The 14,663-nt window shown below is 43.7% G+C and overlaps 1 protein-coding gene across 2 annotated transcripts in view; it reads left to right on the top strand.

The window, feature by feature from the left end:
• The window catches only part of SIDT1 (SID1 transmembrane family member 1), a 109,120-nt gene that overhangs the window by 80,180 nt on the left and 14,277 nt on the right, over positions 1-14,663 (top strand). The window contains exons 16-21 of one of the 2 annotated variants that reach the window (XM_040224116.1): positions 1,481-1,604; positions 1,802-1,919; positions 5,406-5,542; positions 6,163-6,271; positions 10,527-10,603; positions 14,062-14,108. In XM_040224116.1, coding sequence (XP_040080050.1) covers positions 1,481-1,604; positions 1,802-1,919; positions 5,406-5,542; positions 6,163-6,271; positions 10,527-10,603; positions 14,062-14,108 — 612 coding nt within the window. Of the gene's footprint in view, positions 1-1,480; positions 1,605-1,801; positions 1,920-5,405; positions 5,543-6,162; positions 6,272-9,405; positions 9,640-10,526; positions 10,604-14,061; positions 14,109-14,663 lie in introns of those variants that run through there. The other variant, XM_040224124.1, reaches the window with a different exon arrangement.

Raw genomic sequence — 14,663 nt, 5'->3', positions numbered from 1 at the left:
GGTCTTCTGCACTGCAGGCAGATTTGTTACCATCTGAGCCGCCAGGGAAGCCCTAATCAAGGGTAAACAGGAATGAAATCAAGGATTTGAGATTAGGTATTCCTCTCCCACTCCTGTATGGGGTGCAGGGAGGAAGGAGCTCAGGAAACAGCCCTAAGAATAATCTGCTAAGGGGAAGGTGGGATGTGTTTGAAAATATCAAGTCCCTAGCTGTGATGACCCTTGTCTATGGGCAGGAGCTGCAAATACCTTCAATCCACTAAACCACCTCATGAGATAGATATGCTTATTATTACCACTGTTTTTTATTTAGTCTTATTGCTCTTTTTAAGGAGATTGTTTTTAATTATTATTATCATTTTTAAAAATTATTTTCTTGGCTGCACTGCACAGCATTGGGATCTTAGTTCCCTGGCCAGGATGAAACCCATGCCCTCTGCATTGGCAGTGCAGAGCCTTAACCACTGGATCACCAGAGAAGCCTCATTACCCCCATTTTTAGATAAACTAAGATCCCACATGTGGCATGGCCAATAAAACTTAAAAAATAAAATTTTATATATATATATATATACATACACACATATATATACATTATATATTGAGAATTTGAGTTGAATTTATTATATAAATATACATATATTTATATTTGTATATACATAATATGTTTATGTGTGTATATATATATATATATATATATTGGAGAAGGCAATGGCACCCCACTGCAGTACTCTTGCCTGGAAAATCCCATGGACGGAGGAGCCTGGTAGGCTGCAGTGCATGGGGTCGCTAAGAGTCGGACACAACTGAGTGACTTCACTTTCACTTTCACTTCATGTAGATAAAAATATTAAGGCTTAGTTAGAAAGGCAAGGGCTCCAGAAGCTCCCTCCCTGTGAGTGATTTGGGCCTCATAGCCGGGCCTGCTGCCCCTAAGGCTGTGCTCCATCCTCCAGAACATGGTGAGGTGGACAGAGGGATTTTCCTGGCAGTTGGGAGCCTGGCTTCTTCATGCAGAATGAACTAGTCTCCGTTTTCTGAAAGAAATCTGCTGACTGTGACCAGTTGACACTTATCCTGAAATTCACAGTTACACAGCTGAATATGGACATATAACATGGGTCCGGGTATTTGAATTCACTCTCGCAGCTAGCTGAATGACCCAGCTGCCCATCTGCAGAATAGCTCTCTTTCCTAGGACTCATTCCCTGCCAGTGCCACCAGGACAGGAGAGGATCAATGGGTGTTAGGGAGGCTGAACAGGCATCCCTGGGAGGAAATGGACACATTATCCCAGGCTAAGCAAAGCATCCTAACACGGAGGTAGGACAAAGATGCTCTCTGATGATTTTCAGTCCTGAAGTCTCATGGAAAGGTTATTGGTGGAAAACAGTGCTGAGTTCCCTCGCTCCTCCATGCCTTCGTTCAGTCTCTGAAGCTCTCGGACGCCTTGACTCCCTCACTGTCTCTCTGTCCTTAGTGCCTTCAACAACATTCTCAGTAACCTGGGCCACGTGCTCCTGGGCTGCCTCTTCCTACTGATAGTCTTGCGCCGGGACATTCTCCATCGAAGAGCTCTGGAAGCCAAGGACATCTTTGCCACGGTGAGTAGAGGGCAGGTAGAGGGAGGTGGGAGCTAGGAAGGGTTAGGTTCCAAACAGGATCTGCAAGTAGGAGGGACATCTGGTGTGATGCTGGATCACGTGTAAGGGACCACACAGGGCCAGAGCGTGGGTGCCGGGTTCTGCAGCACAGTCACTAATGAGGATCTTCCCACTGACCACGCTTCCTGCTTTTTCAGGAATACGGGATTCCCAAACACTTCGGTCTCTTCTATGCCATGGGCATTGCACTGATGATGGAAGGGGTGCTCAGTGCTTGTTACCACGTCTGCCCCAATTACTCCAACTTCCAGTTCGGTAATCACAATTTACATCAGCTACACAGATCTGAGGTACAGGAGTCTTATCCTGGGACTCTCTCAAAAATGCCAAAGTCACGCTTGCAAGAATTAAATGACATTTACGTATGCTGAAGTGATCAGAGGGTACCTTGCCACAGGGCATGATTTTCCCACGTTGTATCATTTTTTCCTCCCTGAACGCATTTTATCGACTAGAAAGCGCTGAACACTGAGTATCGATCTCATGGCTAGGTCTGCAGGTAGGCAGTGGGGTAGGCGTCAGGCAGGTAGATCTACCAACAAGGCATCTAGAAATCTCCCTCAATGTAGCTTGGCTGAACTTAGCAGTTTGCCTGCTTTGGGTTGAAAGTAATAAGAAAATCCAATTCAAATCAGATTAAATAACAAGTATATTTATCAGCGCAAGCCAGGTGGTCCTGGCTCCTCTTCTCTGTGACCACCCGCCTTGGCTGCACCCAGACTGCATGTTAGCCTTCTCCGGCTGTGTTTCCTCCTGGTGGCAAAAATAGCTACATTGGGTCTTTGCTTCCTATCTCCATACCATGATGTCTGGAGGAGGCAGCAAGCTGGCTTCCAGGAGCCATCATTTGAAATCGAGGAAAGTTCTTTTCCCCAGACTCCCCAGATGACAGCCCCTCACTCCTCAATAGCTCACACAGCCCTGAGTCCACTTCAGATTCTTTCTCTGTGTGTGGGTTAGTTTGGGCCAGGGTTGCTACACCAATCACTGTGCCAAAAGAGGGCTAGTTAGCTTTAGACAAGGGAGACGCTTCCCTGTAACCAGAAGTGCTGTGAGCTTCCCTAAGCAAACCGGCTGTGAGGTGTGCATTTCTGAACAGAAACGGAGCTGAGATATTTGAGTTGGCATCTTCATGCTATTAGGATGGAGCAGGAATAGCTGATGCTGGAAGAAGGCAATTAACAATGTCCTCCACACTTGAAGATGTGAGTTTTGAAAACAGTCATTTTGTGTTTGGCCTCTAGCCTCCAGCTGTTAACGCCACAGAAATTCTGTCATATTTTAACTTTTTAAAATTAGAAGACATTTTTAATAGAGGAAATCTATAGAGAACAATACCATTCACCACTCAGAAGGAACAAATGCCAACACTTTAAAATATTTGCTTTAATCTACTTTGTTAAAGAAATACAACATTGTGTAAAGTTGAGGTCCTGTTTTGAACTGCTTTCCAAATTTGTCCAGTCTCTCCTTCCTCAGAAGCAACAACTATGATCAATTTTATATTATCCTTCTAGTTTGTTTTTATAATTTTTCTTCATTTGAATAGTTTTTCATTTTAATTTGAATAACAAATTAATACTAATTTATCACACTGTGTTCTACATCCTTTTCTCATTCAACGTTTTCAAGATTTATCGTTAATGAATCGAGGATATTCAGTTCATTCATTTTTGAAGATTGTCACTATGTAGTAAAAATATAATACATTTATCAATTTCTCTGTTGAATAGCACTTCAAGGTTGCCAATATTTTGCTCAGTTCACTTCAGTTCAGTTCAGTCACTCAGTTGTGTCTCACTCTTTGGGACCCCATGGACTGCAGCACGCCACGCCTCTCTGTCCATCACCAACTCCCTGAGTTTACTCAAACTCACGCCCATTGAGTCGGTGATGCCATCCAACCATCTCATCCTCTGTCATCCCCTTCTCCTCTCGCCTTCAATCTTTCCCAGCATCAGGGTCTTTTCAAATGAGTCAGCTCTTCGCATCAGGTGGCCAAAGTACTGGAGTTTCAGCTTCAACATCAGTCCTTCCAATGAACACTCAGGATTGATTTCCTTTAATATGGACTGGTTGGATCTCCTTGCAGTTCAAGAGATTCTCAAGAGTCTTCTCCAACACCACAGTTCAAGAGCATCAATTCTTTGTTGCTCAGCCTTCTTTATAGTCCAGCTCTCACATCCATACATGACTACTGGAAAAACCATAGCCTTGACTAGACGGACCTTTGTTGACAAAGTAATAATGTCTCTGCTTTTTAATATCTGTCTAGGTTGGTCATAACTTTTCTTCCAAGGAGCAAGTGTCTTTTAATTTCATGGCTGCAATCACCATCTGCAGTGATTTTGAAGCCCAAGAAAATAAAGTCAGCCACTGTTTCCGCTGTTTCTCCATCTATTTGCCATGAAGTGATGGGACCAGATGCCATGATCTTTGTTTTCTGAATATTGAGTTTTAAGCCAACTTTTTCACTCTCCTCTTTTACTTTCATCAAGAGGCTCTTTAGTTCTTCTTCAGTTTCTGCCATAAGGGGGGTGTCATCTGCATATCTGAGGTTATTGATATTTCTCCCGGCAATCTTGATTCCAGCTTGTGCTTCATCCAGCCCAGCGTTTCTCATACTGTACTCTGTGTAGAAGTTAAATAAGCAGGGTGACAATATACAGCCTTGATGTACTCTTTTTCCTATTTGGAACCAGTCTGTTGTTCCATGTCCAGTTCTAACTGTTGCTTCCTGACCTGCATACAGATTTCTCAAGAGGCAGGTCAGGTACAAACAATTTTGCAATGAATATCTTCATATATGTGTCTTTGTGAACATGTAAGAAAGGTTCCCTGGAACATCTAGAATTAGAATTTGGGGATCACCTACTTTATGCATCTTCCATTTTACCAAAAAAAAGCACCAAGTTTCTCCTCAGAGCATTAGTTTGCACTCCCACTAGCTGAGTGAGAATTCCCACTTCCCCCATATCACTAATTTGTGTTATTGTTAGATATTTGCAGTTTGCCACATTTTTTAGTAACATGGGACATTACATTGTTGTTTTAATTTGCAGCCCCCTAACCCTCCTGGAACTTCCCTGGTGGCTCAGATGGTAAAGAATCCGCCTGCAGTGCAGGAGACCTGGGTTTGATCCCTGGGTGGGGAAGATGCCCTGGAGAAGGAAATGGCAACCACTCCAATATTCTTGCCTGGGAAATCCATAGACAGAGGAGCTTGGTAGGCTACAGTCTATGGGGTCACAAAAAAGCTGGATGTGACTTAGCAACTAAACCACCACAACCCTCATACAGCTAAGCCATGTGTAGTTTCTAGGTGTCTCCTGTCCCTAGGCTAGAAAGATGTGTACATGAGCAGTAATCAGTGTGGTCATGTTTCAGGACGCTGAGAAGGACCTCCTGCCTCCAGCTAGGACTCTCTTTATTTTCACACTAACCTGTCACTGTTAGGGGTTCTTTTACTGTTGGACAGGGGCGTTTATACCCATTCACTACTGCGAGTCAGTTATTCATCATATCATCTGATACTTTTCTTCTGTGAGCTAGGAGCCCCGCTCTTGGAGGAGGTGAGAAGTGGAGTGTGTAGGGTTTGCCTCGAATGTGTCAGGGGAGGCTAGTACACTGGAGGTCAGCACACGGGCTGAGGGCAGCAAATACTCCCAGGCCGGGAGGGCAGGGTTCTCTAAAGATCGGGCTGCCGCCTACTGGATCCTGACTGTCTCGGCTCCTCCGCAGACACCTCCTTCATGTACATGATCGCCGGCCTCTGCATGCTGAAGCTCTACCAGACCCGCCACCCGGACATCAACGCCAGCGCCTACGCCGCCTACGCCTCCTTTGCCCTGGTCATCACACTCACCGTCCTCGGAGTGGTGTGTCCCCTCTCCATGGCCAGCAGCCTTCTTGGGAGGCTTTTTATTGTTTGTTTTTTATTTTTTTTTGGACCTCAGGTGTACAGATTTAATTAACCATAATCCTTGGCCCATGACACACTCTCATCATTGGCCCATTCACAGCATTTTAGTTATTTAGCTAGAATTTTTGCGAATGTAACAGATCCCTGTATAACTGACCCTGGACAGTGTTACTATAGAGCTGGGACCAGACTCAGGTAAAACTGGAATAGACACACATAGGCCCTGATGGGACAGAGACTCACCTGAAAGAACAGAAGCCACTTCCCAAACGTGCGGACAAGTGTCAGTTGTCTTTCGTTATTTGGAGGGCATCAGCCTCCAACCGACTGCCTCTTCAACTGCTGCCTCACCCACTGCTGCCCGTTTGCATTTCTTTCTTTTTCATGTGGCCAGGTAGCCATTCTTTCTCCTTCTCTGACTGTAGTAAGATCCCCGAGAGCTCAGAGGACAGGGAAATCCAAAATATACACACAGCTCGGTTTTTGACAGCGTATGCATGCACAGGAGACGGAACAACTTGAATGAGTTCTTTGTTGGGGGAAATGGATGATGGTAACTTCCATCTTTACTTCTAGGTGTTTGGGAAAAATGGCATGTGGTTCTGGTTCATCTTCTCTGCAATCCATATCCTGGCATCTCTGGCCCTCAGCACCCAGATCTACTACATGGGTCGTTTCAAGATAGGTGAGTCACCGGTTCCCCTGTACTAAACATGCCATTTAATGCCCCCCCAAGAAAAAATTGTCCTGCTTATCCTAAATGGGAGTGTTACTGGTCACCATGAACATGTGCTCTGAATTGTGTGTGTTTATTAGCATATATTTTCTCTAAGAGCTTCCTCTCCTATACAAAATTTCAGCAACTTATTATCACTAGTTCTGTTTTCAACTGAGAAACTAAGCTAGCTCAGAGCTGCGGAATCCTTCAAACTCCAAGTCTCAAAAGCGTCACAGTTCACCAGGCTTTGAAAGTGCGTTTGCAGAACAGTATGATCGTCACACTGCTAATTCCACCGAAAAGAGTATCTCTCAGTCTGTAGTATTTAAAAAGAATATTTCTCTAACCATGCTAAGTGGCTATCAAGAATTTATATATTCTTTTCAAATTCTGGGACTGGAACTTTCAGAGACCAACTTGCCTATCTCAGAGGCAGGATACCTGCCTAATGTGCTCTGACATTGTGAATGGATCATGTTAGAATGCCTAGCGTCCTGTGGAAATCAGCTTCTGCATACATTCCATTTTGGAAGCAAGTCATATTAGAGCATCTAAATTTCACCCATCATTTTAAGGTCTGGGAAGTAAAAAACCAACATATTTAAACATAGAGGCTCATCCCTAATATTTTCAGAGCCAAGGCAAGATTGTAGATAAAAGCCTATACACCATACATATGAAAATGTTTATGTTATAAAGAAAACTAAAAACACTGTTGTTACGGGGAAGAAAGAAAGCAGACCAACAACTGATAAATACACCTTTATTACAACCTAAAAGGTACAAGGTCAAATTTAAAATTCTCAGGTGCATGGGAGAATACCCTAGAATGCAGAACAGAGCACAGCTGTCCAGGAGAGCTGGTCTCCAGCCCCTGCCCCTCTTCTTCCCAGTGCTGGCTCTGTCCTGCATCCTAAGGGGTCTCACAGGTATGCATGTGGACACACTTGTCCAACATCCAATTGGCCATTCCTTGCCTCTAGAAGTGCATACTGCCCTCAGGAAAATAAACCAGGGGAAAAGTTTATGCAGGTTCTGAGAGCAAACTCAAGGCCACTGGAGCAGGGAATTCTTGGGTCCAGGAATTCAGAATGTGGCCTGGGAGGAGCAGTCCCCTTGCTCTGCAGACTCCTCACTCACTGAGGAATGAGGGCCTTTCAAATATGGCACCCCTGTTGCCCAGATCTAAGAGCAATTCTATGTAACAATTGGCTTTAAAACTGTGTCGTGTACTTAGTCGCTCATTCATGTCTGACCCCATGGACTGTAGCCTGCCAGGCTTCTCTGTCCATGGGGATTCTCCAGGCAAAAATACTGGAGTGAATTGCCATGCCCTCCTCCAGGGGATCTTCCCAACCCAGGGATCGAACCCAGTCTCCCACATTGCAGGCAGATTCTTTACTATCTGGGTAAAGAATTTTTTACCATCTGAGCCACCAGAGAAGCCCAGCTTTAAGACTAGACAACAAAATAAAACAATCTCTCATTTTAGCAATTTAATTTTCCCTTTTGGCATGGCCAGTAGATTAACACTTGGTGTTAACGTAGCCAGGGTACCTCCAGCTCCTCCAGTGAAAGCGTCATGAGCTAGTTGTGTAGGACATCTGGTACAGCTCTCTGTTCATGTCCCATCCTCCATACTCGGAAGTGAATGAAACTGTACAAACTAAACTCTCAAAAGGAAAATAATTTAAGCACTACTTTCCTGGGTTTTCCAAGTCAGAAAAATAAAACTGAATATAGCTACATGTAATGGTCATGACCATTAATAGATAGAGGGGCTTTTAATATGTTTATATCACCTTTGCCCCATACCTTTTTAAAAAGGAGGAATTTAATGTAGTCTATTATAACCAGGAAATAGTTTGTCAGGGTCCCAACAGGAAAAAGATGCCATGCCCAAAGACAAATGATTTATTCACAAAGGGACTCTCCATAGGATAGGAGTAGGGTAGAGAAGAATGAAAGTAACCTGGGGTTAGGAGCAGAGAAGCTTACTATCCACAAGCCCAAAAAGACATGGAGGAAGTGGTTACCAAGATGTGGAAGGAGGGCGTCATGGAGAGCAAGTCAGCAGGAAAGGATCAATGTCCTTTGGTTGGCAGGCAGCCTCACAGGGCAGGCACCAGGCAGGTAGTACTCTGAGCTGACTGTCCTTTCTCTGTCCCTGCAGTCTCCTGCTGGGGCTTCTCACTGTCCAAACCCAACAGAATTAAGGGGACCCACTGCATGGTCCCTATAGTCAGCCTCCCCAGGCATGGTAGGGACAGAGACATGGCAGGTGGGTCTGGAGAAGCAAAGGGAGGATAGTCCTCACATAGCTTATCTGAAGATTTTAAATTCCTGTACCTAGGGAGTCTTCCCCGAGTGGTTACAGATTTACCAGAGTCAAAAGGAAAATTTGCTATGGCATCTACATTTAGTCCAGAGGCAGGAAGTTGGGTTAGTGGAGAGTGGTTAGACAACTGCCTTTGCTTTCTCAAATCACAGACTCCTTTCCCTGTGGCCCTCCAGCCTCACCTGAAAATAAATGTGGACACAGGAACAGTGGCAGCAAGGAGGCAGACCGTTGCATAGTGTTAGTCACTCAGTCATGTCTGACTTTTTGCAACCCCATGGACTATAGCCCACCAGGCTCCTCTGTCCATTAGATTTCCCAGGCAAGAATACAGGAGTGGATTGCCATTCCTTTCTGCCAGAGATCTTCCTGACCCAGGGATCAAAACCGGGTGTGCAGGCAGATTCTTTACCATCGGAGCCCCCAGGGAAACCCAGAGAGAAAACTACAGAGCTACTTGCCCAAATCACTATTGTGTCCCTTGCCTCCCCAAAAGGACCACAGAGAGAAGAAGGGTTAAAAGCTGCAAGGGGTGCACAAAAGGACACAGGGAGAGAAAAGTCTGACTCATGCTCTGAACGTGTGAGACAGGCAGAAGCAGCCTGTGTTCTTTATGAGAAAACATTTCTTTTATAATCAGAAAACAAAATTAAAGTCATCCATTTCTAGAGGAAAATAAAACAATCAGTAGTTTTCCTGTTTGGCTTCCTTCTTACAAATCTTTTTTTTGTTTTTCTCATTTCTCTGCTTCCCACTGATTCAGATGTGTCTGACACAGGTAATGTTCAGCTGTCCTTCCCGGGGTTTTCTAGCTTGTTTTCTTAACAAAATACCCTGCCTGGCTGACCTGCCAAGTCTGCTTTCTGAACACGCCTTCCAGATTGGGCAGGATTTGGTGGGAAGGGGGTGCAGAGAGAGACTCAGAGACAGGTATGCACCGCAGCCAGCCCACCTCCTCTGGGCTAGCGCATGCACATCCCCATCACGGCCCCATCACGCCCCCACGGCCCCATCACGCCCCCCAGGCCCCCGGACTGTATCTAGTCCAGCTGCTCCAGCTGAACCCAGGGTTGGCCTTGAAGATTAGCAGCAGTCACAACAGACCTGGGGTCCACCCTCACTGAAATGTTCACTTCAGGCAGACTCCAGCCTTGCCTGTGACAGCTACATGCGGATGGCTCACAGGACAGCCCCACCTGGGGGTCTGGTCCTGTTTATATAACAGTTATGACATGCACACTCACGGTGTTTCATACCATCCTTTTGAAGGATTGCATTAAAAAAAAAAAAAGAAAAAAAGCTCCCGCCTCTCTCTCTCCCATCTATATTCCTTTGACTGTTGTTTCAATCCACATTCAGGCTTTCTGGACGTGCTCAATAGTCCCCAGTATCCCCTGGTTTAATTTTTGCTGACTTTCAACCACACTGAGAAATACAAATTTGAATTTTTACAAGCTACGATTTCCCATGGTCTAGAGAGAGCAGATGTTTTGAGGTGACTTTTGAGTGGCCCCATCACATCTCTGCTGTAGAGAAAACAGCACTAGAGTAAACCATCAAGAGAGGGACACTTAGCCACAGGAGATCATAGGTGGGTTGGCCAGCTGCCCGAGTGATCTGTGCGTGCTCCTCCCGTGTCCATCTTGCTTGCCTTTCTGTGGGATGTCGCACGGGTAAGGCACACTTGCCATGAAATCCCTGGTGGCCGTGGGGGTGGTGCTGTATTTTTTAAAGCAAGTATTTATTACTGACCTCTTAGGTGCAAAGCATGGCTTTTATGAGGTGAGGACATCTTCATCCAGGCCACAAAAGCTCGGGCCACGGTGGAGTGTTCTATATTGTCAGTGATTAAGCCTTCTCACCATGAGATTGTGTCGTCAGCAGATTGGAAATTTTTCCGGCGGGCCGCTATGGTGTTCTACATGGACTGCATCCAGCAGCGCAGCCGGCCTCTGTATATGGTACGTGCATGTCCTTGGGTCCCTTGGCCCTCTCCCAGACAACAGGGCAGTGGGGCAGTCACTCAAGACTCCCCAGACAGAGGGGGCCAGATGGCCTAGGGTGGCCGAGGTCCAGTTAGTGAGGGAAGAGGCATCTTGCTTCCTTTTCTTCTCTTAAAAGACAAGATGGAATGGTGCCCTTTCTACATAAAAATTGCTAATATATAAAGAAAAAAAAATATAAAACTGTCAAACAGTGATGATTGCTAGGGAGGGAGGGTCAAGACAGAGTGTCCCTATAAAAGCATCATCCAAAGAGGTATGATTATTTCATTTGTGAATAGAAGGCAGTATTAATGATGACACCTGGATGGTCCCAAGCCAACTGGGTCATATCGTCATTCCAATCACTTTCATCAAGAACTTATACTTTCTAGAGTTTTCACTTGTTTGCTTTTTGTGTACTGTTTGATTCTGACAGTGAGTAGGAGTGCTTTCATCAAATTTATAGTTCTTGGTAAAAATACACTGTTAAATATTCTGCCTTATAGTTTTCAATACATTACATGTTTCTACAGTGAGCAGAGGGATCAGGGTGCTGGTCTCAGCTGCCTTGGCTTGCTGGTGAGGGAGCCCAGAGAACTTTCATCCTTCCTCTGATCCACTGCCCCAGCCTTTACCCAGGCCTGTGGTCAGAACCAGTGATCCCCTTTGGGCCTGGCACATAGGCGTTCACTGAATTCCCGCTGATAGTTTATAATCAGAAGGATTTTTATATAGAGAATATATAAATGCGAATGTCTTTAACCCTGTAGAGCTTGGGCAGGAACTATTGGCACTAAAAATTGAGGAAATTGAGGCTGGAGGGTTTTACTCAGGAGAGGATGTAAAATCCCATTAGGATCTGTGAAAGTATTATGGGAGACAAGCCTCAGATGTGAACCTTATGGTGAAATTAGTGCTTTTGTTTTTACATTAATGGATGCATGCTGTATTTTTAAAAGTAGACTATTTTTAGAGTATTTTAAAAGGTTTTAAGTTCAGGGAAAAATTGAGAAGAAAATACGGAGATTTCCCAAATGCCCATCCTCCACACAGGCACAACTTCCCCCATATCAACATCCCTACCAGAGGGGCGAGTTTGTTACAGTTGATGAACCTGTTAACACATCATAGTCACTCAAAGTCTAGAGTTTACATTACAGTTCACTCCTGGTGGTGCACATGCGATGGTTTTTTTGACGAATTTGTAGTGACATATATTCATCATTACAGTATCAAACAAAGTAGTTCCCTGCCCTAAAAATCCTCTGTGCCCCACCTATTCTTCCCACCCCCTCCCTCCCTCCCCAACCCCACCAACTACTGATCTTCTTATTGTCTCTTTGGTCTTATCTTTTCCAGGATGTCGAATGACTGAAGTAATACAGCATGTAGTCTTTTCAGAGTGGCTTTCGCTTAATAGTATACACTTATTTTTCCTGCATGTCTTTTCATGGCTTGATAGCTCATTTCTTTTTAGTGCTAATATTCCATTTTCTGGATCTATTATAGTTTATTTATCCATTCACCTATTGAAAGACATTTTGGTTGCTTCCAAGTTTGGGCTGTTATGAAAAAATGTGCTATAAAATTTTGTGGTCAGGTTTTTGTATAGGCATGTTTTCAGCTTCTTTAGGTAAATACCAAGGAGCACAATTGCTGGGTCATATGGTAAAAGTATGTTTAGTTTTCTAGGAAACTGTCTTCCAAAATGATTGGACCATTTTGCATTCCCATCAGCCATGAATGAGAATACCTATTGCTCCATATCCTTGTCAGCAATTGGTGTTAGTGTTTTGGATTTTGGTCTTTCTAGTAGGTGAATTAATTTTTTAAAAAGGAAGATATTTCTTTTAATAGATTTATTTAATATTAATAGATTTTACTTAATAGATTTTTATTAAAAATTTTTAAATAAAAGTTAATTTTATTAAAATTAAATAGATTTTATTTAAGAAAATTTAATAGATTACCCACAAGGAGAATCACTACTTTGAAACAGATGAGCGGCCATGCAAACTAAAGTATAATCAGATAGCCCCCAGAAGTGTTACGAGCAGATTATGAATAATATGTTAGAGTAATTGTCCTTTGAGATGAACCTTACCTCTCTATTTTCTCCCCTACCAATAAGTTTAATCATTGACCAGGGGATTTTTGCAGAAACTAATGCCTGTGGCTGGCAACTTTTATTTTGGCCAGCCCCAAATTCTGTTATTTCACCAGCACTATGCAGGTCATTACATTCAATAGTTACATATGACACACCTGTGAAGTCTTCTCTAGCACCATGAATTTCATTGTCACTTTCGTATCAGAATCAATCCCTAAGTTTTTTGTCTTTTTGTTGGTCTAATAATCACATCATCTGGATCCATATTCTGAAGAACTATGATCTTCTCAGACACTAGTATATATGTTGCTCAGACAATCAGAAAAAGTATTTGCATAAAATTCACCAAAAAATTCTTCTTCATGCAAAAGTTCATGATACGTCATTTTAAAACATTTATAGTAATACACTTGGGTTTATAATATACACAGTGAAGTAAAAGTTGCTCAGTCATGTCCAACTCTTTGCAATCTTATGGACTGTATAGTCCATGGAATTCTCCAGGCCAGAATACTAGAGTGGGTAGGCTTTCCCTTCTCCAGGGAATCTTCCCAACCAGGGATCAAACCCAGGTCTCCCGCATAGCTGGTAGGTTATTTACCAGCTGAGCCACGAGGGAAGCCCAAGAATACTGGAGTGGATAGTTTATCCCTTCTCCAGCGGATCTTCCCAACCCAGGAATCGAACTGGGGTCTCCTGCATTGCAGGCGGATTCTTTACCAACTGGGCTATGAGAGAACAATATGCACAAGATTGGAACAAAAGCCAAACGGAGCAAAATGTGAATAACAGTGACAATCACGAATTAGATTGTGAGCTCTTGGTCAATTTTAGGTGCTAACAGCTTCTCACAGTGACGTCAATTGTATCACTCTCTAAAACGTATTGATACGTCTCTGGTCAATAACGTGTTAAAATCGTGTGTCTAGAAACCAGGAGCCTGGGAGCTGCGGGACCTCCTTGGAGCCAGAGTAATGAAACAAATTCTAGTTGTGTCTCAAGAGCTGCCTTAGGTCCCACCAGTCACCACAGCCCAGGGAAAGAATCCCAGGTGCCCCGCTCCCTTAAAAACAGGAAGGAAACAGCAAGACTTCTGCTTTCCTTACCAGGCCTTCTTTTACAGGGAGGAGGTCATGTCTGCTTGAAGTCGGAGGCTTTGCCATTTAGTCCTTCAGAGGATTAGTGTTCATTCATAGGCACAGCTCTCCTATATCAATGGAAAAACTATTTTCATTGACGCAGTTTTCTCATAATTGACACTTCCCGTATGGTAAGAAGTAGTGCACTCAGCCTTTCACTCACTGTTTTCTCTCCTCCTTTCTAGGACAGGATGATATTACTCATCGTGGGGAACCTGGTTAACTGGTCCTTGTAAGTAGTCTTAGGAAAACATGTCTTTCTCTTTACTAATTTCTCTGTAACACTGTGGCTTAGCTTTCCTTGGCTGTCATTTTTACAAAGAAATCTGAAATTAAGGAGAGTGTGAGACTGTGCTTGTTCTAGAGACGTGAAAGAATGCTATTTGTCGTCCTGCAAAAAAATGCACTTGTGTTCTAGCAGTGGCCTACCTTAAAGCAATGAGTCCCACACGTCGATGCCTGGAACTCATTTGTTCAACAAGACAAACGTCAAATTTGCTATATTTATGTGGATAAATTAGATTAGCTATATATACATATACATACATACACACATATTTATAAAGAGAGAGATTAACTATGCCAGCAGTCAAAAATGCAACCATTTAAAACTCTTTTTTCAGAGCTTTCCATAATGCTACCCAGTAGGCATCTGTTTCTTACTAGGGGGAGTGGTGTGGTGTGGTGTGGTGTGTGTCTGTGTGTGTAAGTCTCTTTCCTGTTTCTTTCTTTCCCTCCAGGTCTCAGTCTTCCTGCTCTGCATGTATCATTCTTCTTCCTTTTCTTT

Source organism: Oryx dammah, unplaced genomic scaffold, assembly GCF_014754425.2.
Source record: "Oryx dammah isolate SB20612 unplaced genomic scaffold, SCBI_Odam_1.1 HiC_scaffold_2, whole genome shotgun sequence".
Classification (NCBI taxonomy): domain Eukaryota; kingdom Metazoa; phylum Chordata; class Mammalia; order Artiodactyla; family Bovidae; genus Oryx; species Oryx dammah.
The sequence above is the reverse complement of the archived record's forward strand: the minus strand, read 5'-3'. Positions and strand labels throughout refer to the sequence as shown.